Source organism: Leuciscus leuciscus (genome assembly GCF_965113295.1).
Source record: "Leuciscus leuciscus genome assembly, chromosome: 20".
Taxonomy (NCBI): Eukaryota; Metazoa; Chordata; class Actinopteri; order Cypriniformes; family Leuciscidae; genus Leuciscus; species Leuciscus leuciscus.
The window spans coordinates 7,002,930-7,027,561 of NC_138744.1; the positions used below are offsets into that span (position 1 = coordinate 7,002,930).

Below are 24,632 nucleotides of genomic sequence, written 5' to 3' on the forward strand. Positions count from 1 at the left end.
AGAGCTTACCTATCTTAACAATGTTCTTCCTTAGAAATATATTTTTGGCCTTTAGATCTCGGTGAAGAATTCTCCTGTTTAAGCAAGACAAACAAGAATCAATAGACACCGAAGCAGCAAGAATCAAAGATTTAGAGATGTGTTGTTCAGTTGTGGCCATATTTGTCTTGCAAAGTGCACATTTTGTGTAAGGGCGAGCAATAAAAGACATAAAACAAATACTTTTGAATGTAAAAAAAAAAAAATAGGTCAGTTATGAATTATTCACAGGGAGAAAGAGCAGTGGTGTTCTCTGCTCACCTCTGATGTATGTAATGCACTCCCAACAGAAGCTGACAGAGCCATTCACAGACCTGAGGCTCTGATAACGCCCTGTCTGTCCGTTTTAGCTCATCTAACTTACAGTCCAAATCTTTGTCCTGAGGAACAGAGAGAACATAAAAAGGCAAACATGTTATAAATGAAAATCCATTCTTTTTTGCATGAAGCACTGGGACTCTAGTCACTGCTACATAGAACAGACAAAAAGCTGATTAAATAAACAGTCTTTGTTTCCAAAAAGATACTTCAAAGAATAATAATGTGCTGTTTTGTCTACTTTACTATGTTTCTCTCATTCTCTCTGATCTTTCTTTAAGAATGTGAGCCTTTGGGCATCTATTTACACTTCAGACAAAACCCACATTTCCCTGCTCACATGCACACTGGCAGCGCCAGTCACGATGCCCAGAGTCTCCTGAGACTTCTGCAAGGAGCGTGAGAGAGAGCAAAAGAGAGAGAGAGAGAGAGAGAGAGAGAGAGACCCCACTGCTAATGATCAAAGATGATTAAAAATTATTTTGAGTGTAAAATAAAAAAATATTTAGTCTATAATCATTAAAGCCTACTCAATGTCATTTCAGACCTATAGGATTTTTTTCCTTCCATGGAGCATAAAAGAACAATCTGTATCGTGCCTGCAGCTTTACTGCCAAAAGAACTGTAAATACACTTGTCTTCTCCCTCCCCATGTAAACGATTCACTGGTCAAATAAACAAATCCCAGACCTGTGACTTTCTTTTTTCTGCGAAACACAAAAGAAGATATCTGAACTGTTATAGTCCATACCTTGAAAGACAATTGGTTCCAAGACAACATTTGACACCATTTACTTTTATTGTGTAGTATGGCCTATACATACATACATATAGTATGCTTAGAACCCACAAGAGTTTAAAAGCTCACCAGTTGTTACGACCTGTGTTTAGCTTGTTTTCTATTGTTCTGTTCCTTTTCTCTTTCTTGTTTTCTCAAATTTTAAACAGGTTATCCAATCATGGGTTGTAAGCAGCCATTGGTTGCCAAGTCGGGGCGGGGTCTTTATAAGGACGCTGCTGGTACTCATCGAGGAGCTCATTGTTGGTTCGGTCGCACGTGGGTTGAGAGCTCCGGAATCCCTCCTCCGGCCGATGATCAAATTGTGTATTAGAGACTTTAATTATAGTTCAAGTGAACGTGCATCTGGTGATAACCTCTGAACCGTTCTCCTATGTTTAAACCATCTTAACAGTGTGGAGCGTAGGGGTGTCCTGCCTTGTTTATTTTGTAATTGTTTGGTCTCTGTTTTTTGGGCAGGGAGTTAGGTAAGATAAATGTATTTTCTTTTGGTATTTGATTAGGTTATTCATTTCTCCTCTTTTCTTTTTATATTTGTTTTGTTTGTTATTTTGGCCTTCTGGACACCCTGAAGATTTGCTCTTTATTTCACTTGTTATTCTTTAATAAATGTATTACTTTTTGCTTCCATTTTGTGTATGAGTTTGATTATCGACCGGAGTGATGCGTGCTGGGATTCCATTTCCACAACCCAATAATTATTTATTACGCCTCTTTAGTGATTTATATTCCCCTAGAGTCGGGGCGTAATACCAGTGCTGTGCAAATGAGATCCAAAAGTTTGAAACAACAAAAGAGCATTTTTATTTTTCGGGTAAACTATTTCTTATATGCATAATAACAATGAAATTAGATTGAAAAAACTGCAGCATATTTAAGGATCTCTGTTTTCACCAAGTGCCGCCAAGAGAATAATCAATCCCACTAATGATACGACTCAAGCGGAGCTCAGTTTGAACACAACGCTGAACTCAGCACCCCTCATTTCAATAACAACAGACATTTGTCAATGTCTCAAGAGAGTGAGTTGGGAAAAATCTTAGGAAAGTCTTATATCGGTAATGCAGTGACAGGCATAAGGCATATCTTTGGATAAGCCCTCTTGTTCACTGCCCAAGGGAAGTGTTTGCTCAATGTAAGTGGGGCTCGCCACGCGTATAAGCGAAGGATGAGTCGCATTATGAGTGTAATAGGGATTGGGCTAATTTGTCACCCCCATTAGATATTTATCTACGGTTATGACCATCATCACTCAAAAAGCCACCTCGAATACTTTGAAAAAGCTTTCAATGCTTTTTATGAGTGCAAAGGTTTAATTGGCTAATGCATTTTGGAATAAGCATTGTAGCATGAACAGAAGTAATGAAAACCTCCCTGTAGGCCAGGAGTACCTCCATTTCACTCACTACAGAAGAGTGTTCTCATTTATCAAAATCTCATGGATCTCACATGAAACTTATTGATTTTTTTTTTAGCAAATATATCTAAACCAGGGGCGTCGGAGAGCAATTTCTATAAAAGCATGAGACACACACAAAAAAAAGAGTTATTGGTTATTAAAGTTTCGGGTTCATCTATTCATCAAAGACTCATTAAATTGATCAAAAGTGACAGTAAAGACATTTATAATGTTACAAAAGATTTCTATTTCAAATAATGCTGGGTTACACTTTATTTTAAGGTGTCATTATTACAGTGTAATTACATATTTAAGTACTCAGTAATATTAAGCAACTACATGTACGCCTGGGTTGGGATCTCACTCACAGAATGTTCAAATAGTGCCAGCCATCTTTTTTTTTTAAGCTAAACTAACAGGCTCTTGCTCTGTGGAGAAAGCTGAGTAGTAGGGGTGACCATACGTCCTCTTTTTCCCGGACATGTCCGGCCGGGATTTCGGCTTTTGCTTTTTACAGTCGCAATCCATTATGTTTACATGCACACCTTTTGTTTCAATCGGACTGAATTCATTCCGTTTGGTGAATCTGAATGCAGTGTTTACATGAACGCTAAACAAGTGATCGGTTGATGTGCGTTTTAGCATTGCAAAGAAAATACCTGTGTTTTCCTTTTGGTCGGGATCCGTGTGAAGCAGAATACATGACCTGCAAAGCTGGCACAAACGTGTTAGTTTCAAATAATGTAAACATAATGAATGGCGACTGTAGAAAGCAAAAGCCGAATCCCGGACATTTTGGGCGATCTCGAAATCCCGGCCGGACATGTCCGAAAAGCCCGGGCAGACTCGAGCTGGGACGGACTAACTCGTCACGGGTCGGAGACTCACGATAAAATGGCGTCTTTTCAGTTTCGAGTCAACTAGTAACCTAGTTGTATCATTTCTTCCGATACTGCCCTCTGTAACCGGTAGGCGTGGCTTGGGAGTGGCCTTGTAGGGCAGCGAAGCAAGTGCATTCTGGGAGTTGTTGTCATCCACATGAGCAAAACAATTTCTGGCTTTTCTCAGTCTAGAAGGCACCAACTTCTAAAATAATTTCACATTTCTACTACATAAATGACCCAATTTAAGTACACTCTCATCTTTCCAGTGGTGAAGTATCCCTTTAAGCACCAAATCAGCATATTAGAATGATTTCTGAAGGATCGTATGACACTGAAGACTGGAGTAAAGGCAGTTTTGTCATCACAAAAATAAAAAAATTTAAATATATTGAATTTTTTTAATTGATCAAATAAATGCAACCTTGGTGAGCATAAGAGACGTCTTTCAAAGCCATTACGAAATCTTTCCTAGCCCAAACCTTTGAACAGTGGTGTATATCATTTATTTGCATTAATGTTTCAACCAAGCAAAATTTAACATATAATGTAAGTTCAGTCAAGATCATTGGCTAAAAATAAAATAATAATAATGCAAAATTAAAACAGAAATTTCCAGGTTGTCTATAATCCTGGGAACACTGGAATCAGTTTAAGTCTGTTTAAGACAACTAATATATTGACCAGTGCAACTAAAAATACTGAGTGCCCCATGCATTATTAAAGATGGGAGGTATATTTGTACAGCGGGTGGGTTGAAGACTGGCCTGCTAAAGGAGATGAGATGACTGGCATGGACAAATCTTAGCCACATTCACTCACTGGAGAGAGAGAGAGAGCAGACCTCCATCCTTTATCAGCTCTCAGGTATAGTTCAACCGTTCAGGTGCAAGGTGCTCAGGGGCAATCAAAACACTTTCTTTATGTAAGTGTCTGTGCATGTTCCTGAAAGGGCAAAGAGTTGGAGCATAACAGAGGCTTCCCATGCCCTAATGATTCCACACCCAGAGCTGTTTCTAAAAGACGTCATACCCATCACAGGCAAAGAATCATCCCTCTGTCTCTCTCTCTCTCTCTCTGTGTGTGTATCTATGGCTTCAGTCTCTTAACATGAATATATGACATTTATCCAACGGAGTAGGAGGTAATGAGATCTGCAGTGAGTCATGTAGAGGAAATTTGCTATTAATTTATAACAGAATAGGTTTCTAGTGACTATATCAAAGGCACCATTTCCACAAATAATTGCATGGTGGTATGCCAGACCATTAGTAAACATACAAAGCCAGCTCCATATTTGTACCCATTATGCTTTTATAGCACATGTTGAATAACAGTCACAGACCATTCAACTCTTGCATATTTGCTTTTTAAAAATCTGGCAGTCGATGGCAGTCGAATATTAAGGTTTTTGACATTATTTTCTTGACAATCAAGGAATAACTGAGAAAAATGAGAATTAGACCTCAGATTCCATGTCCGTAATTCCTAGCAAAAAATCTAGCATTAATTTGATCTCAAACGGATTCGTTAAAAGAATATTGCTCCACCACCTGCATGACATCAGCAACCAACACGGTTGAACGACAAATATGCGACAGTACGGTTTCAGGAAACAGTCGTGACTAGCTAGTTGATATCTTCAACGATGCATCATACTAGATAAGCAGTGAGTTACATCGTTGTACGGGAAACGCAACCCAGAGCGAGCCTTATCGTCACATTGAGAACAAGAAAGACACAAGATCAATTGTAGGGCCTATTCTTTATCCCATGTCTCTAGGAGAAAGGAACTCGATTCACACGCTCAGCACAGGAGGCATCTCCCTTAATCTATGTAGAAATGAAGAGCTGCATGCAGTAATCCAGAGCACAGAGAACACAATCAAAGCAGCATTAACATTAGAACTGTTTTTATGGCATCTGTCATCTTTTATTCTTCAACAGCTTGGAAACAATGTGGAATCAACAGCTGGTAAAAATGCTGTTGCGTTTCATTTTCTTCTCCGTTTCATTCTATTCTGTAAAAACTCTAATTCAGTACAACAAACACTATCATAATGTGTATTTACTATTTAAATAAAATAGTACCACTGGCCACTTTATTAGAAACACCTGTTCAGCTGCTTGTTAACACAAATATCTCAGCCATGACTTGATACATGCTACATTTAAACTGAGCATTGGAATGGGGAAGAGAGTTCATTCAAGTGACTTTTAACATGCCATGGTTGTTGGTGCCAAACGAGTATTACAGAAACTGCTCATGTACTGGGATTTTCAGGCACAATAGTCTCTATGGTTTAAATCCAGTGAGCAGCAGTTCTGTGGGCGAAAATGCCTTGTTAAAGCCAGAGGTCAGAGGAGAATGGCCAGACTGGTTCAAGCTGATGGAACAGTAACACTCATTACAACCAAGGGCTACAGCAGCAGAAGACACACCAGGTGCCAATCCTGTCAGCTAAGAATGGGAAACTGAGGCTACAATTCGCACAAGCTCACCAAAATTGGACAATAGAAGATTGGAAACATTTTCTAGAATGATGAGTCTCGATTTCTGCTGCGACATTCAGAATTTGGAGTAAACAACATGAAAGAATGGATCCATCCTGCCTTGTATCAACAGTTCAGGCTTCTGGTGGTGTTATAATGGTGATATTTTCTTGGCACACTTTGTACCAATTGAGCACTGTTTAAACACTACAGCCTACCTGAGTATTGTTGCTGACCATGTCCATCCTTTTATGACCGCAGTGTATCATCTTCTGATGGCTACTTCCAGTAGCATGTCACAAAGCTCAAATCATCTCAAACTGGTTTCTTGAATATGACAGTCAGTTCACTACTTAAATAGCCTCCACAATCACCAGATCTCAATCCAATAGAGCAGTGGTTCCCAACCTTGGTATCATGAGTATCTATTACTAGTAACGATTGCAGCAACTAAGAAGAAAAATCAAAGACCAGAATCGAAACTATAATAATCTTTATTAATCCAACGGAGCAAACCCACCCCGTGACGTCACAGGTTGTAGTACTGCAAGATGGCGGCGCCCTTGCTACAAAAACTATATATATATATACTGTATATATATTTTTTAATGGTTTCATCTATCTTGTTTGTCATATAATTTTTGATTAAATCAATTTACTAAATAATATCAACTTGACTGCCTGCTTCATTTCCACTTTAAAATCATGGTTATGTTTAGACAAGTTCACCATCTCATATAATTATCTGTGTTCTCATATGGTCATGTTTGATATGAAGAGGACAGTTTTACAAAAAATAAATTAGACTTTTCACTTTTGCAAATGTTGGACATTTAAAATTTGGTTCAGATCAACACGGGTTCAAACTATGTGACAAGTCTAATAATACTAATAATTTCATATGGACTTGGTCTGACATCAATTTAGTACAGCAATTTGGACAAGAAAAAAATCAGTGTGGTGTCCTAAGTCAAGCTATTTCCATAACATTCCAAGGGTAAGAAACACACTTCCAAGGTAACATTATAGAGCTGCTGTAGCATCTCCGTTCAAAACAAAAAAAACTTTGGCTTTTGACATGAGAGAAAAAAAGGCATGGAAACTGGAAAGGCATGGAAAAAAATAAATGAATTTTATTACAACTCAGTAGCCTAGGAGACTTCACTGAGTTCTCTAAATCTAAGTTTCACCTTTGTCCCACATGTTTCACCTTATATTTCACCTGAGGAGAAATAGAAATGGCCACAAATGAGACAATTGTTGAACCTTAGCAGAGTTTGTGACATTTGAGATCTCTTCTAAAACTCTAGATAAGATTAGTGTATATTTTAGTATCTCAGAAATCAGAGAAGCAGATAAACCAAAAGTCTCTTAATTTGCTCTCCATTTATTCTCAATGCTGTCTAGGAGAAACAAGCAGAGATCTCATTCCTGACTTTTAAAGGATGGGAATGTCCATTAAATTCACTGAGAGTTTAACTCTTGAGTGGCAAAGAAACTGAGATGTGCAAAATGTAATAATCACTGGCCAAACCTTCCAAAGCACAGGGCAGAGATGACATGAGCCCGGCCTGACCTGCAGATATGTCTTAAAGCAAGGAATAGATGAAAAGATCAGATGGTGAGATAGACACAGAAGCTGTAGAGGAGATGAGCGTGACCTCTGGGCGATGTCAGGATGCTCTAGGCATCACTGATCCATCGCTGAACATAAAAAAGGCACTGCAGAGATGGGAGAGGAGCTGGACAGTGCAAGCAGAGTAATGGAAAGCTGGAATTATGACTAGGAAGTCAACCAAAGGGCATGTGCAACCCATTTGACCTCCATAATGTGATGTGTTTACAAAAGTAAAATGAAAGAAAAAAAAAGAAACAATCAAGTTATTTCTCCATGACTTTTTGGACAGATGAATCCTGCACAATAACACCAGGAGCATGTCATTTTGATTTCATGTTGTCTTTAAAACAATCACATGTACATTTTATAAAGGCCTAGGCCCTAAGGAAAGGGATGTTCCTGAAGTGACCCTATCACAAGGCTACATAATTACCCATTTTCTTGCGAGTGCCGTCAAGATTACTCTCTGGTGCTGTGCACTTGCCGCGAGACTCCGCCCACACGCTGTTCTGATTGGCTGTGGGTTTTGATTGATTTTTACGCTTCTCGCAGTCGTGTCGCGTCTAGTGTGGACAGACAAATTATTTGTCGCTGGAATTTTATCGCATCGCGTCAGGTTAGGACACGTCTTCATTAGGAACGTCTCTGCAAATAGTATTCCTATCCCAGTGTGTGTTTCAAGGACATAACAAACATTTGCTAATAATGTGATCACAACAGGTCAACATTGTTTACCAAGACCAGATCATGTGACTTGCTTCAGACCTATTATGACAACTAGAGACTAACGGAAACCAAACCAGATGTTCACAGAAGACAGTTTACCTCGCAATACTCAGTGATGATGCAGAAGGTGTCTCTCTCCAGGAAGCTGGTGTAGAACTTGAGGATGGCAGGATGGTTCAGCTGAGAGAGAAGCTGAGCCTCTTGAATGGCATAGACCGTCTCATTGGGTTTCAGATCGCCAACATGAATCTCTTTTAGCACCTTCCTGCACAATAAACCACAGCGAGGAGGGTAAATAACATAACTTGAGTTGAATTATAATATCTTAGCATCATTAATATGCTTCATTACTGTCTCTTGTGCTGACCAAGGCTGCACTTATTTGATCATAGAGACAGTAAAAACAAAGTATTGTGAAATATGATTTTACTTTTAAAATAACCGTTTTCTATTTTATTGTATTTCAAAATGTAATTTATTCCTGTGATGGCAACGCTGAATTTTCAGCATCATTATTCCAGACTTCAGTGTCACATGATCTTTTAGAAATCATTCTAATATGCTGATTTGATGCTCAAATATTATCAATTATTAATGGTGCTCATTTATTAATAATGGGTCTTATTTTGATGATCATTGTTGATAACATTGTTTTTCTAACTAATATTTTTGCTAATATATATATATTTTTTTTAATAGAAATATTTTGTAACATTATAAATGTCTTCACTTTCCCTTTTGATCATCAACTTAATCAGTTTAATTACTTTTACCTAATTACTTTTACTTACTCTAAACTTTAAATGGTAGTGTATCACAGTTTCTACAAAATTTTTAAGCAATACAACTGTTTTCAACATTAATAATAACACGAAATGTTTCTTGAGCACCAAATCAGCATATTAGAATGATTTCTGAAGGATCATGTGACACTGAAGACTGGAGTAATGATGCTGAAAATTCAGCTTTGCCATCACAGGAATAAATTATATTTAAAAATATATTAAAATATAATTTTTTTATTTTTTTATTTCACAATATTACTGTTTTAACTGTATTTTTGATCAAATAAATGCAGAACTGGTAAGCATAAGAGACTTCTTTCATTATTCTTTTGACCAGTGTACTTATCAAATGACAGAAACAGCAATAAAAATTGAGTATATATACTCTATTCAAGCATTCTACTTTCACAGAAAGCTCTAGATTGACAGCTAATCCAACCGGGAAAAGAAAAATAAAGTTGTTAATGAGATAGGCTGTGGGATTTGCTCTCAAGAGCCTTCAAAATCAAACTGCTCATCTCGTTGCTTGTTCAGCCTTTAATTTTGCACAGCCTCTCTTAAATTTCCTACTGTCTGAAACCTGCCACCAATGCTGAGTTGCACTGTATTTATATAAGCGTCACGTTCCTCAATTACCAGCTGTAGCCTGGGCCCAAAAAAGTCATTTAGGGAAGAACAGATTGTTTTCCCTGACCTTTTCAAGCTTGAAGGGATCGGGAAGCCAGGGCCACACTTTAAAATTAAGTCTGTCATTAGCGCACAAATTATGAAGGGTCATTGTAATTATTCTGCTTTTAGTGATAAAATGAAGGGAGAGACACATCCATTGATAGAAAGTTGCCTTGGCCTATGTGACCTTTTGCAACGAGAAGGGAGAACGAAAATCAGCCATTCTCAGATGCATTTCAGATGAAAGACATCAAGGCAAGACATCTGAATGAAAACGATAAGCATAAATTATCATGCCATTATTAAATTCTAAAAACTAATGGTCTTGAATAATGCAGAATTGTGATCATTAGCCATTTTTAAAACTAAGAATGATCTATATGATAAATGGAGAGGAATTCTGTGGAGAATAATTGTTCCTCCAGTTGGCAGCAAAATATGATCGCCACATCTGCAGATCAAACTTTATGCACTTCATAATTCAAGTTGAAGGGACAAATAAGGAATGCTCAGAGCGGCTAATTTAATCCCATCGGCTTTTAGCAAGAAGAAAAATGCAAATGAGCATTTAACACAAAGCAGGGATTTAAAATCATATTTTAGTGACCTTATTTCCAGACCTTGAGGGAGTTAATCAAATACCACCAACAGAGATGAACGCACTGCATCTGCCTCCTGGTTTTGTTGTAAACTGGTTCTCGGCTTTACCTCTCATTTACCTCTCTCTACTTCAACATTCTGTTCTTTCCTCTTCCTACTTGAAAATCATTACAGCAAAGGGAACAAGTTAAGTGCACTTCAGCACAGCGATGCTGGTCATGGATTGCTCTCATTCTTCACGTTTTCCCGGAAGCTGAGACACGGGCCTAATAGCTAATGTGTTTTTAAAGATGCAGAAAGCAACTCCTAAATGGAGTCATTCAAATTCTTTCATCGCCGGCGGCTCAGGTCGTTCCAAACCCACATGTCTTGAGTTATTTTGTGCTGGTCATTTTTTGAATGGGCACTGGATCTTTTAAGCTCCAAGTCCTCTATGTGACTAGTGTGCTATTTAGGTGGCGTCACATTACCAAAATTGCGGTGCGAATTCACAGGCAAAATAATTGTTCACTGTGAATAGTGTAGTGATGCATGAGGCACATCTCACACAGAAGTCACTTTCAAACCAAGCAGCTTTCTCTGTTGGTGAACATGGCAAATTCGTGTGACCAACATGAACATGAGCGAAATCTGAGTGGGGAAATTTTCCGCTCCCGATCACACGGATTCCTCTTGAAATTCCACAGTGGTAAATGTGACCATACCTTAAGTCTTCTGAGACCATTAGACAGCTGTGTGACAAAACGACAGCTATTAATCGCCGTTATATATTGGATCATGAGTCAGTGAGCTGAAACAGATCAGTCTGATTTCATGAACGAAACATTCAGGAAGATTTTGTGAAAAATTATATTTCAATGCTTTTTTGCTCCCCCGAAAAACGTTTGCTTTCCACAGAGGAAAATTTGCATTCGCTTGCACAAAAAAAAACTTTCCAGTATTATAAACTTGATGAAGTGTCATAAAAACTCAAATAACAAAAAATTATTTGAATGGCACAAACACTATAGGTCACACCATTCTGAAGCTCACATTAGCAGGACTCACTTTAATAAAGAGACACACAGAGAATCATTACACTGACTTTGACAGGTCAGTCTAATTTCGAAAATCTAATTTCGTCTTGGCCACGTCCTCTCATGTATCATTAGAGCTAACATACCTTTATAATGTATTATGTCACAAGAGCAATCTAATGAACCATTGAGCTGATGTTGTGGAAAGACTAACATCAACTAAACACCCTGCATTATGGATTCACACTAGAAGCCTCTACCCTAAATAATGACAAGATATCAAAACAACAACATAATATTATCATCCATAAAGCTGTCACATCACCTAAGATATGTTTGTGTTTATCCATTTCATTTAAAGTATCCAGTCAATTAATGCATAAACTAGACTATTCACAATTGATCATCGACATCAACCTACAGTTTATAGGATGAAAACATGTCAGGGATTTTATCTTCTTGCGGTAAGATGGCACTTAATAAATGTGCTTAATAAAGTAACCTTTTTATGAACATTTAGCATGAGGCAATGAAAACTCTCAGCACTTATTGCTATTGTACATGAATAATACATGAAAATTCATTCAGTCTCAGACTTTCATCCTGTAATTGTAAACATACTTATCAATATTATCTAGTCTGTTAAATAATGAAAGATAAACATTCCTTCATGTCAAAGCAGATATGTGCCTATATTATTTTTTCTTACCAAGACTGTAATACAGTATTGAACCCCTCCGTAATTTATAACAGTTTCTAGTTTAAAAATGTGTCAATGACAGATATGGGTCATTTGAATTCCTTTGAGAAAAAAAATAAATAAAAATAATATACTGCTGTACAATCTTATTATTACGTTTATCTCTGAAGATAAATAAAGAAAAGTGCGTCTGTTCTCTCTAATAGGGAGACAAAATGTGATGGGGAGTGCGGGGCACAACCTAACGCGGGGTTAAATGTAACACAGGCCTTTTACATAGTTAGTCAGGGTCAAGCAGGTTGTGTTTCCACTCTTTTTCTCTCGCTGCCAAGACGGTCTCCTGCGTATTTGTGGAAAGTTTTGATAAGATTTCGTGAAGATACTGGACAAAAAGTATTTTGACACCATGCAAGTAAAGTTTTTCGGTTTCTGAGTTGGGTGTGTATGTCACCAAATCTAACTTTATATTACCTTAATCACTGTCTTGTTGGCTAAAACATAGCACCATTTTGAAACATATCAGCAACTCCTAGCAACTATTAGCTAGGCTTAAAATATGTTTTACCCAGCGGGGTTAGTTGTTGCACAGTGTTACAACTAAGCCTCCAAGTGTATACAACGATAATGAAATGAAAACAGGGAGCCACACAACTTTAAAGATTTGAGTATTTATTTATATATTTATTTTGCCACATTGAACTTTTGTTGGACTTTCACAAACAATGTTGGAATTTAAATATCAAAGTATGATTTTTTTTTCACATATGTTTACTATGCATTGATCACTTGTTTATTTATTAAAAAGCCTGTTTTTCGTGCAATGAACCCTTTAAAATTGGATTTTAAGCTTGTTTTTATTATTATTACTGTTATTATTGTTAATAATAATAATTTGCATGCAGCTGCCACACACAAATATAATTAAATTACAATTACAATATTTGATGATTTTATTTATTTATTTATTTATTGCAAAACTGTCCAGCCCTTTCCTATATCTCTATCCATGATATTGATCCATAATAGAAGGATGATTGGATGAGGGATGGATGTATCTATACAGATGCACAAACAATATCAAACTATACAAATAAAATAGTACTGAATTATGTGTTACACACAAGTGTTACAACTAACCCCTCTGTCTGTTACAATTAACCCCGCATATGGGGTAAGTTGTAACATTTGCACTTTTGTCACTTTCAGTGTAACTGTACAAAAATGGTTAAGTGCTTAAAAACATTAAGTGCTCATTTGTAGCAGAGATGTATGTTGCTTGTGTAAAAAAAAAATAAAAAAAATCTAACTTAATTATTTTTTTAATAATTGAGCCAAAACCAAAATGTGTTAGGTTGTGCCCCACTCTCCTCTACAGAGTGACTATATTATTTCTTAGCGCAATAAGAAATTAATTTAATTTAGCCTAATTGTGTGATAAAAATTTTAACTTTACCATATTGTTTCACAATGTAGCTAGCTAGACCTCTTCAGATTGAAAATGGTATACTGTACCATCGATAAAAACACATCAATCACTGAAAATTCCTGTAGTGAATAATTGAACACGCGTTCATGTCCCATTTCTTAGTCTCTCTCTGGAGGCGTAGAGGTAATTTGAGATCTATTTTAAGGATATAGGAAAGCAGAGCAAATAACCAACAGCAATCCATTGCAATTTTAACCTGTATGGTTCCATATTTTACTTCAGCCTCGAGATCAGAGGAAGCAGGTATGAGTATAAGAGTAAATGTTGACCGACTCCTGCTCATTTTCGCAATCTATATCCTTTGAATTAATATAACCAAAGCCTTGGCCAAAATTGAACTGTCAACCTATCTATGAGGTTTTGCAGAAAAGAATTACACCATACACCATTATATCAATTTTAGAAAATGCCTGGCTACAATATCAAAGGATAATGTTTATCATCAAACATAGTAGCTGAGCAACTCTCTCTATAAATGTGGAAAAGGATTTTACTTTTTGAGGTGTTGTTAAGGCCGGATAACCTTAAAAGGTACTGTTGCAATTATGATGTGTAAAGTAAAAAATAAATGGAGAGAAAATCCCCATGATAAATAAACCAGGTCAGCAAATGGATGTAGCAGCATCAACCAAGAAAGCCCCAAATCTGTCATGCAGTGGTGTGCAAGGAAAGGACAGAGTGCCTGAGAGAGAGAGAGAGAGAGAGAGAGAGAGAGAGAGAGAGAGAGAGAGAAGAGACCAGTCTATATGAGACTCTGGGCACTTGAAAACAAATTGGGAGATTTCTGGTGGACCTGGACCCAAGTGGAAGGTTGCATAGCTGAGAGCTGGATCATGAGGTGAGCAGAAATAAGCACTGCTGCGAGGAGTCTCCAGGGAATCTTGTCTGACAGGCAAATCCACAGAGGACAAGCTGAAAGTGGGCTAGCAGGGCCAAATGGAGAGAAACGCTCCCCTCCTTGAGTGAGATTAGCCGCCTCTGGCCTCTGAGAGGAGAATATAATGATATTCAGAATGATCCAGATCTGCTAGTCACTAATGTTTTGTTTTAAATGACTGCCACATTGTAATAAAGAGACACCTATTGCACATTTCAAATGGAAATACTCAACAGGGGTCAAGAGGTCAAGAAATAAAATCAGCAGTCACATACGACTAGAATAAACATTTTATTTCCACCATACAAAATCTGACTAATTTCAAATTAAACCACAAACACTCCTTGTTCAAAAGAGTTCATGAGTGATTCGTTTGAGTCCGATCTTTTCCATTAATTGATTCATCCATACCCAAAGCCTTCTGAATGAATGGTTCACTAATCAGGGGTGTGTTTTCTTCTGCTAATAAATCTATACGAGATCTCTGAGATGCTGCTGTAACGAACATGCCACCTAATGACTACTTCTCTCTTCCATGTAATTTTTCTTTATTTGATGTTTGATTCATTGAGGATTCCCTCATACATCATACTCTGGAGTTCCCTTGCATGCACACGAAAAACAGTATACAGTAGAATGTACTGAATGTTAGCTTATTGCGTCCAAGTCCACATGTCCACATTTAACAAGAAACTATGCTTCTAACCACATCCAGAGATTGTTCCAACCACGTAAGTTTGCGATGCTGTTTGCAAATGCTAGTTGAAACTATTGTTTTCTGGAAACACCAAATCATCGAACTATGATGGTAGCAACGGAACTCGCGACAATAGTTTGCTAACGATGCTTTCGGGAAACGCACCCCAGACTATTTCAACTTCAATCAACAAATTTTGATCTGTTCGTTACTCAAATATTTTGTATTACCACTGCACTGTAAAAAATCCAACTTACGTTTTGTATGACAAATTCAGTTTTTAAAGTTTATTCAACTATTTCACATGAAAAAAGATGAGAAAAGTTGAGATAACTCAAACAGGTAAGTTGAGAAAACTCAAAAATGTCCTGCAGCTGGTTGCCTTAAACTTTTAAGTTTTCTCAACTTTTTTTTTTTTTTTTTTACAGTGTGGTTCTTTTGTGTTCTTTTTAAAGCTTAAATATTACTAAAACTATATCTGAAAAAAAATAAAAAAAATAAAGCTATATAGAAATATTAAAATTCAAACCTGAAAATGTATTCAAAATATTAATAAATACTATAATAGTAGCCTATAGAAATAATACTACAATAACACTGCTGAAGATTAATTATGTGAATGAATTATTCCTTATAATATGAATTGTGATACCTCAACCACAAGGTGTTTAAATAACACACCTGCTATATAATAATCTTCTTTGTTCCATAAGTATATGGGTTTAATTCGAATACAACACACCCTTGCGCCCACAGTGGTACTTTTGGCACATTTGTGAGACCATTAATGAACACCAGAGCAGATGACAGGCAGCTCTTCTCTGCTCACATTCATTTTGTTAATAAAGATGTAGTTTGTGTAAAAAGGTCACACTTCTCAAAATGGCTCCCCATCTGGATAAAACACAGATTGTGTCACATTGAATATTTGAAATCTTAAAGAAATGGTTCATATAATTAAAACCCCATTTCATTATTGCCTTTCTTCTGACACACAAAGAAGAAACGTCCAGCAGAATGTCTGAGCTGCTCTTTTATCATGCAAAAAAGCTAAATAAGCATCATAATCGATTACTTGTGTATTATATTGCAAGAATGTGACTTTTAAGTGATAAATGAGGTGTGAAAGCAAACAGATCAGAGGTATGCAATACGCCAAAACAACTTTGTGTAAAAGTGTAAAACAAATGTGTCTTAATGGTATAAGGGACTTCATCCTGTACATAAAAAAATAGATTAAAAAAGCAACATTATTTTCAAATTTCAAATAAAAAAAGAAGCACGTCCCTAAAAATATACAGTGACTACAGATTTACATCATCATCTGCCTATTAGGGCTGGGTTAAAAATATAGATTTCACAATTTGAATCCATTTTCATTTTGAAGAACCAATTATCGATCTTTTAAAGGTATAGCGGAGGATCTTTCCAAATTTTAGATAAGACCCGCCCTCTCCACTTTTTGAAAAGTTTGATTGATTCACCAGAATGATTGACAATTAGGAGGACCAATAGTTTAGACTACCCACCAGGAAGTAAAACATCCTCCGCTATACCTTTAAGTCTAAGCTGCTTTCAGTTGATGAACGAACAAAGCTTTGTAGCGCACCTCCCATCCAATAAACTCTGTGCTATGCTACTTCTATATGAAACAATGTCTCAGCTTTCAAATTCTGTCTACTTTTACCATGAAATTCAAACAACAAATACCATTTTGCCACTCTTTAGTGTGGTGTGACAGATCATGCAAACCAGCAGCACGGAGAGCACCATCTCTTCCGCTTCACTACTATTTGCAGCTCGAAATAAACATGAATGAATATCTTAAGGTCTGTTAAAAGATACATCCTTATGTCTCATATAATCACTCAATCAGTGTTTCAACTGCATAAAGACTTCAATAAACAATGTCACATTTACCTCAGAAAAGCTATTCAATGAGAAAAGCTATTCTCTTAGTCAGCTAGAAAATAAAATAACTTTAGACATGTTATTTTTATATCTTAATCTATTCTTCAATATTTAATGTATGTTTGAATATATCCATTATGTTTGTATGACAGCCACTATTTAAAAACAATGAATAGAAACATAATTATGTCATTAAAAATGTATTTATTATAATGTTATTATTATAAAAACTTCCTTATGTGTAATTTAAATCTAAGTAGCCTACAAATCAGTGCATTTTTTATGTACCAACTGGGGTTCCCTGTACAGTTTACATCATAATTTGAGGGTTTTTTTTCCTTGAGGAAATTTGTCATATACTGTACCTGATAGGCTCCAATTAATCGATATCGAATTGTATTGAATCTATTTAAAATCAAATAGAATCACAAGCTTGTACATCGAAATTGAATGAAATCATGGAATTTGTGTGCCTATAAAATTCTAGGAAGACTACAAATAGAGCACTTAAGCAAATGCTGAAGGCTTTTGACAAGGGACCCACAGGATGTGAGCCCTACTTTTGGGGCAAATCCAGAATAGGAAGTAATTTATCTGGGCTAATAAAGCCCAGTGAGAAGCCAGCTTGAGGAAAGGGGTATACGGCAGTCTCAGCTCACAGCGCCCAGCACTGACATTTGGCTCTCACAAAGAAACAAAGGAGTTCATAGCACTGTAAGAGCCACTGAGGCAGTAACAACAAAACACACACACAGCAGGATTTTTTTTAAGGCTGAAAAAAGACTAAGGAAGGACAACTGGTGCATAAGTGGAGAAATGGACAGGAGGAGGTGTGGTGGTCTCCTGAAGGAGGGCATTCAGGTTTGGTGCCAGCACTCTGCATGTGACAGGTCAGAAGCTGGCGAACAGCTGCGATGGACTAACAAGCAGAAAGCTCAGGGTTAAAGGAACAGTAACCCGTAGCATGACGCCATGCACGCGAACCGCTGGCAGCTAAAGTGTGGAGCTCTTCCTAATTGGCCTCCATTTCCACCAGCATCTCTCTAGCTTCCAGTCCCATCTCCTCATCTGATATGGGTTTCACAGAGAGGCTATGTCATCAAGTGTGATAGACAGAGAGAACAGTTAAAGTCAGCATGAAACAGAAGTTGCAATAGTCTATTCATGCTTATTCTGATGTATATCTGAGAGAAACAGCTTCTCTAACAAGAACAAATGTAGGGTGAGAGGAAGTTATTTTGATAGGCACATGAATAAAAAAAAATAATGCTGTGCATTGATTAATTGCTTATAATAAATACTGCAATATTCCATAAAAAAAATAAAGATTTTGAATTCATGAAAACTTTCATGAAAAGCATCAAATGAACAGACAACTTGTTCTGTTTATGAATCTAATTATACTCACAGACCAAAAACTGTAGAAATCAATATGTAGAAATCGGGGTGGTAGTGGCGCAATGGATAAGACACATGCCTTTGGTGTGAGAGACCCGGGTTCGAATCCACTGTGAGACACCAATGTGTCCCTGAGCAAGACACTTAACCCCTAGTTCAGAGCCATAGAGAGAGAGAGTTGCGACACTCCCATAGACCTCCGTTGTAAATAATGGCGGCGCTTTTAACCGCCTACTTCCGGGATATGAAGATCGGAATAGTTCCAAACACTGTCATTTGGGCGTTGGACACTATTCACTTACATTGCTGCGCGTCGAGTTGTTCCAGAGTTAAGTTGCCGAAATATCGACCTTTTTTGAATTGTCAACTGTCTATATTGTATCAGAGGCCCTTTGCGATGCTTATACTGGTCTTCATTTGTACATGCACAGCGTAATTATTTATATTTTATGTTGGTTGTTTCAACCAATTTTCAAGCACTGCCTGCTAGCTAGCGCGACTTCGTCAGCTAAGATTTCGGTAATGAATCGCTACCACCTTTATAGCAACTTTTATTTAATTTAATTTTTTGGGATATACTAACTTTTCATTATGTTATTATTGTCTTGAGTGAAGCGGCTTGTGAGAACAATGCTGGACCTTTAGGATTGTTATGGCCATCACCAGTCCTGTCTGTTTCATGGATCACCTGCCCCTGGTTTTTGTTTTTCTTGTTCACACACACAAGCACACATTTTTGTTGTCTGTCATTGTTTAATAAAAAATATTTTATTTGAAAACCTTCATTTGTATCAGCCATGCTTAAATTCGTTTTTAATCTGTTATAGTTTTGATAATGTGTATGGCCTTAATCTTAAAATAATATTCTTAGTCTTAACATGATTATGTTTCACGTTATGGTCCTGGGGGTGGCCACTTTCATCAGACGAAGTGAGCTAGCTTCTAAGCGAATTCTGAACGGACCGCCACGGCAGAACTCTTTGCGTGATCACGAAGGTAACGTTAGGCTAATGGCTGAATCAAAATTTATAAGCAAAATCACGGGAATCAATAGCCTAATACTGCCCAGTTGTGCTAAAATAAATATCATGAGACGTCCATCATCAGATGAATGATATGGAAAAGTCAAGTTAGAGCCGCTAAAGCCAGTGCTACTACCCATGCGAACATGAACACTAAGCTTTTCCCTCCAAAAATATAGCCTAAAACTTATCTCCAAATGCAAAACTGACATTAACAAAATGCAATAATGCAATAACAGCTGAAAAAGTACTTGGGTGTGTGTTTTATTTTATATTTACCGTTCAATAATGCAATCGCTGCTGTCTGTCCCATAGAAGAACATGACAGCCAGCGTACGTTTTGGAACTATTGGGGCTTACATGAACCACGTGACAGCCATAGCGGCGACATCAAAGAGTGTCGCAACTCTCTCTATCTATGGCTCTGCCCTAGTTGCTCCAGAGGCGTGCGACCTCTGACATATATAGCAATTGTAAGTCGCTTTGGATAAAAGCGTCAGCTAAATGAATAAATGTAAATGTAATATGTGAAGGATAATGTGTGATCGGTTGGTCTAAACGGCTAAATAAATGTGGTGAGCAAAAGGGGTGAACAGGACAGGGCTCTGCAGTTCAAGGTCTATGATAAACGGATGAAACTACTGTATCTCTTAGCAATCCCATTCATCTTAATGGCAGTTGCTGAAATGGCCCATATACAGCTCCAAATTGAATTTCAGCCTGTTCCTCACAGAAGACTACCATATGACTATACCATCAGTTATGATATTTTTATGGTGCTTTTGCATCGCCATGAACTGTAATTTCATGGAAAAGAGTGACTGTCACAGATCTTTTACATTTCTTTTTTTGGGTTAGTTAGATTTTTCAAAGATTTTTTTTTAGAGAATTTCATTTCTTATTCAGCAAGGACATATTACATTGATCAAAAATAACAGTAGAGACATCTATTTTAAATAAATGCTGTTCTTTTGAACTTTCTATTTATCAAAGAATCCTGATAAAAAGCACCACAGTCTCCACAAAAATTAAGCAACAACTTTTTTTACAACATTGAACGATTTCTGAAGGACACATGTGACACTGAAAACTGGAGTAATGATGCTGAAGATTCAGCTTTGCCGTCACAGGAATACTATACATTTTAAACTACATTAGATATAAAACAGTTTTTTTAAATGGTAATAATGTGTCACAGTTTTTTCTTCATTTTTGATATAAAAAAAAATGCAGCTTTGCTGAGCATAAGAGGCATCTTTTGAATGTAAGTGTCATTGTGATTCTCAGATGTCTATAAAGAGACATGAAACTACTGTATGTAGACAATCAGTTGCCTATGAAAATTATCAATAGTTTAGTGCTCGTTATACAAAAATATTTTGGCACCAGAATCAAGAGCCATGTAATAAATATAGAAGTGACACATCCAAACATTTGTTCTGTTCTGAGAGCAATGTCCTCATAAACTAAGACCCGTTGGTTTTAATTTACTGTGGGAGCTTCACTGCGAACTGAATCCGGGTAAGATGTAATATTGCCACGATCTCCTGAAATAATGACTCACAATTTCCTTTTTTTCTTTTCTTATCTCTGTTTCAAAAGCAAACCTGCCTGTTTAAGACTGCGGGCCTCTACAGAAGCAATAAATCAACTTCACAACATATTTCACAACACATTCAGATGATACCAGCGAAGCTTCCCTCAGGACTCTTAACCGATTTGAATGTAAAAGGCTTTATGCAATTTAGCTAATATTCCAGTGACAGGCCATTTATTCTCCCTAACAAATGCACCTATGCAGAAAAATAAACATTTACATTACTAACAATGAAAACTGGATCACGCATGAGAGTATTAAAACGATACATTTTGCTCTCTAATGAAAGCGTAATAGAGGGTTTAATATTATACCATTTATGATCATAAAGAATAATAGATGTGTTGGTAGTAACATGAAGGATTCTTCAATTATCTCGAAGGAAAACAATTATGACTGGTTAGTAGTAACAAAGACCAATGCTGCTCTCAGGTGGCCGGACAAGAGAAGTGAATTCTGAAAACCAATTTCAATATTGCCATTTTTTAAATTATTTCAACAATATTAATTCAGTATTTTCTCTCATGCACAGGATGCATCTGGAATAACTCATTAAATCCAACACAAAAAAACATATACATAATTTAACACAAAGTATGTAGGAGGACAAACCTCTAATAATCCCTGTAAACGTCATGCATTAACGGGGTACTATTTACTTCAAAATGGGATTTCAATAAAACATGGCTGCCTATCCAGTAGAAATTCGAAATCAGTGCAGAGAAAACAGAGAAAAACTTTCCTTTTGCCAAACAAGTAAGAAAACTTCTAAATCTATGATGAACTAGGCATGTTGCCAACTAAGGCCAATTACCATGTTTCTTTTTTATAGAATTTTTCACAATGTATTGAAATACATATTTTAAATAAATACAAAGTTGTTTTGATAACTCAACACATTTTCTATTTGCATTATCATTCATTCAGTCACTTGGAATTATAAAAGAATATAGACACTATTTCAATAGGTGGTCATACAAAGTTCTGTCATGAAACTGCGCAGGATGATTGGTTCTTAAAGGTCCCGTTGCATGCGATTCCATGTTTCAAACTTTAGTTAGTGTGTAATGTTGCTGTTAGAGCATAAATAATATCTGTAAAATTATAAAGCTCAAAGTTCAATGCCAAGCGAGATATTTTATTTAACAGAAGTTGACTACAAAAAACGGCTCGATTGGACTACACCCCTCTACATCCTGCATTAGTGACATCACCAGAACCGTTTCTTGACTAACCTCCGCCCACAGGAATGCTCCCTCAACTCTACTGGCTACTTGCGCACTTCTTATAACTTAGCCTACTGTGTTTACTCAGCTCTTACGGTGATTTTCTGAAGTAAAACTGACGCTTCATCTTTTGTGTGGTGTACAATAAACTTTATTAAACTCATCAGTACATGTTTGATCATCATTCAGACAGCAGACTTGTAGGCTATTAATAAATAATGGATACATAGCCTACAAGCAGATGACAAATAAGTTATAATAACCGTAATTAAACTACTAAACCATACCTGTTTCATCTCTATACAGCACTCTGACTCTGTAGGCATTATTGTCCGACTCGAAATGAACGCCGTTACAGAGAGTTTCTGATATTATCATCATTCCGTGAGATGAATTTTTCCTGACAGACTGAGCACGAGCTCATGAAGCTCCGCCCCCTGTGTCGTCCAGCAGCACCTCATTTGCATTTAAAGGGGACACACTGAAACGGCTCGTTTTTCTGAGCCCCAAAAAATGTCAATTTAAACATGCTGTAAAAAATGATCTGTTGGGTATTTTGAGCTCAAACTTCACATACACACTCTGGGGACATCAGAGACTTATTTTACATCTTGTGAAAAGGGGCATAGAACGGGACCTTTAAAGGTGACATATTTTGCCCCTTTTCACAAGATGTAATAGAAATCTATGGTGTCCCCAGAATGTGTTTGTGAAATTTCAGCTCAAAATCCCCTCTAGATAATTTATTATAGCTTGTCAAATTTGCCCCTTTTTATGGTGAGAGCAAAAACACTGTGTTTTCATGTTGTGGAGTTACATTGATTCATCTCATCGACTTGCATGTACCATCATGTTTAACTTTTACACAAGTTGACAGTTCCATGAGGTCTTTTTAAGACAAATGTGACATTCTTTGGTCAAATAGTGTTCTGTGCTCATCCGTGCAGCAACGACAGAACAGTTTGCATGCTTTGCTCGAATTGTTGCCATTGCGTTGCTTGCGAAAACCAAATAGGGGCGCCACGGGTGGAAACGTGCAGATTAAGGGGCGGTAATATTATAACAAGATCCCCTTCCAGCGAAATCTGATCGGCTTATTTTTCGACATGCTTGCAAAGAAAGGCTTACCAAAACAAAGTTACTGGGTTGTAACTTTTCACATTTTCTGGGTTGGTAGATGCAGTGGAGACCAGATTATAGCATGAAGTCAGATTTTCATGATATGTCCCCTTTAACTCAAACTGCTTGCAATCACACCATTCTCTATTGGGCACAGCTGACTGGTTCCTGCTGTATCAGTAGCCAATGAGCTCGCTGCTAAAACTTCAAATACTTGGTCAGCAATTAATTTAGCATTGCAGTGTGCTTCCCCAGCTCCACCTGTTTTGGCTAATTCATGTAAGGTTAAATTCAGATAAATATCACATATTAAATTGGGTGTCCACCTTAGAGATAATCACTATATTTAAAATGAAACCATCTTATTTAAAAATATGACATTAATCATATAATTTGATACCACTGTAAAGCTTTATTAAATTATTATTGGATTCAGTGCTTTCAGAATCTTACTTTTTTTAATATAATTTTGTTTCTGTATTGTTAAATGAACATATTTTAATGGCAGTATATTTATTGAACAAAAATGTAAAAGAAATTAATCAAAATAAACCAAAAATAGTACAAACTTCGCTAAAGTGATTGTTTTGAACAAGTATTAACTTACAGTCTCTCTGCTGCTACTGCCTTTGTGTCTTTAACAAGATACACCGTGCCGAAGCTCCCCTTCCCGAGCCTCTGCTGAATGATGTATCTGTTCGCTATCAGGCTGCTCGGGTCAGAAGATGTTTGTGTGGAAGCAGGATGACAGTGTGTTTGTCCAGGACGCTCACGAAATCTGGGCATTTTTCAGTCATCAATCCAGTGCAGCCAAACTGCAAAGAGATGATGTCAACAAAATGCTCTCGTGCGTTATTTCTTTTTCTTTTGTTTACTTATTTTAGTGTTTTGGTATTTGTTCCTGAATTTAAAAAAATTAGAATGAGAAATATAAACAACATTCGAGTCATAAGCATGACTTAAAACAACAATCCATCATACAGTATCTTTAACCTATTTTTTTTTCTCTCGTCAACATGCGTAGCAAAAACAAAATAAAACAAAAATACTGACCAAATGCAATTTAGTTTTTCATCATAGCCACACCTAACAAATTTAATGATTACATACAAAAAAAAAAAAAATCACATTTACCACACTTGTTCTCTCTATTTTAAATAAAAATGATTATTAGAGTTGATGATAGATTTTTCTAACCTCACCTGTGGGTCGGAAATTCGTTCGACCAACTGCTCCTGAACTTCCTGTGTGTTAAG

At 36.8% G+C, this 24,632-nt stretch overlaps 1 protein-coding gene across 1 annotated transcript in view; it reads right to left on the reverse strand.

Annotated features, from left to right (window-relative positions):
* nek11 (NIMA-related kinase 11) overlaps positions 1 to 24,632 on the reverse strand; it is a 76,206-nt gene that overhangs the window by 51,458 nt on the left and 116 nt on the right. Inside the window, exons 1-5 of the mRNA XM_082149337.1 lie at positions 24,579 to 24,632; positions 23,984 to 24,191; positions 8,373 to 8,538; positions 301 to 419; positions 10 to 74 (exon numbers count right to left, since the gene is read on the reverse strand). The exon at positions 24,579 to 24,632 is cut by the window's right edge and continues 116 nt beyond it. Of these exons, the coding sequence (XP_082005463.1) occupies positions 10 to 74; positions 301 to 419; positions 8,373 to 8,538; positions 23,984 to 24,162 (529 nt within the window). The 5' untranslated portion in view covers positions 24,163 to 24,191; positions 24,579 to 24,632. The remainder of the gene's footprint in view (positions 1 to 9; positions 75 to 300; positions 420 to 8,372; positions 8,539 to 23,983; positions 24,192 to 24,578) is intronic.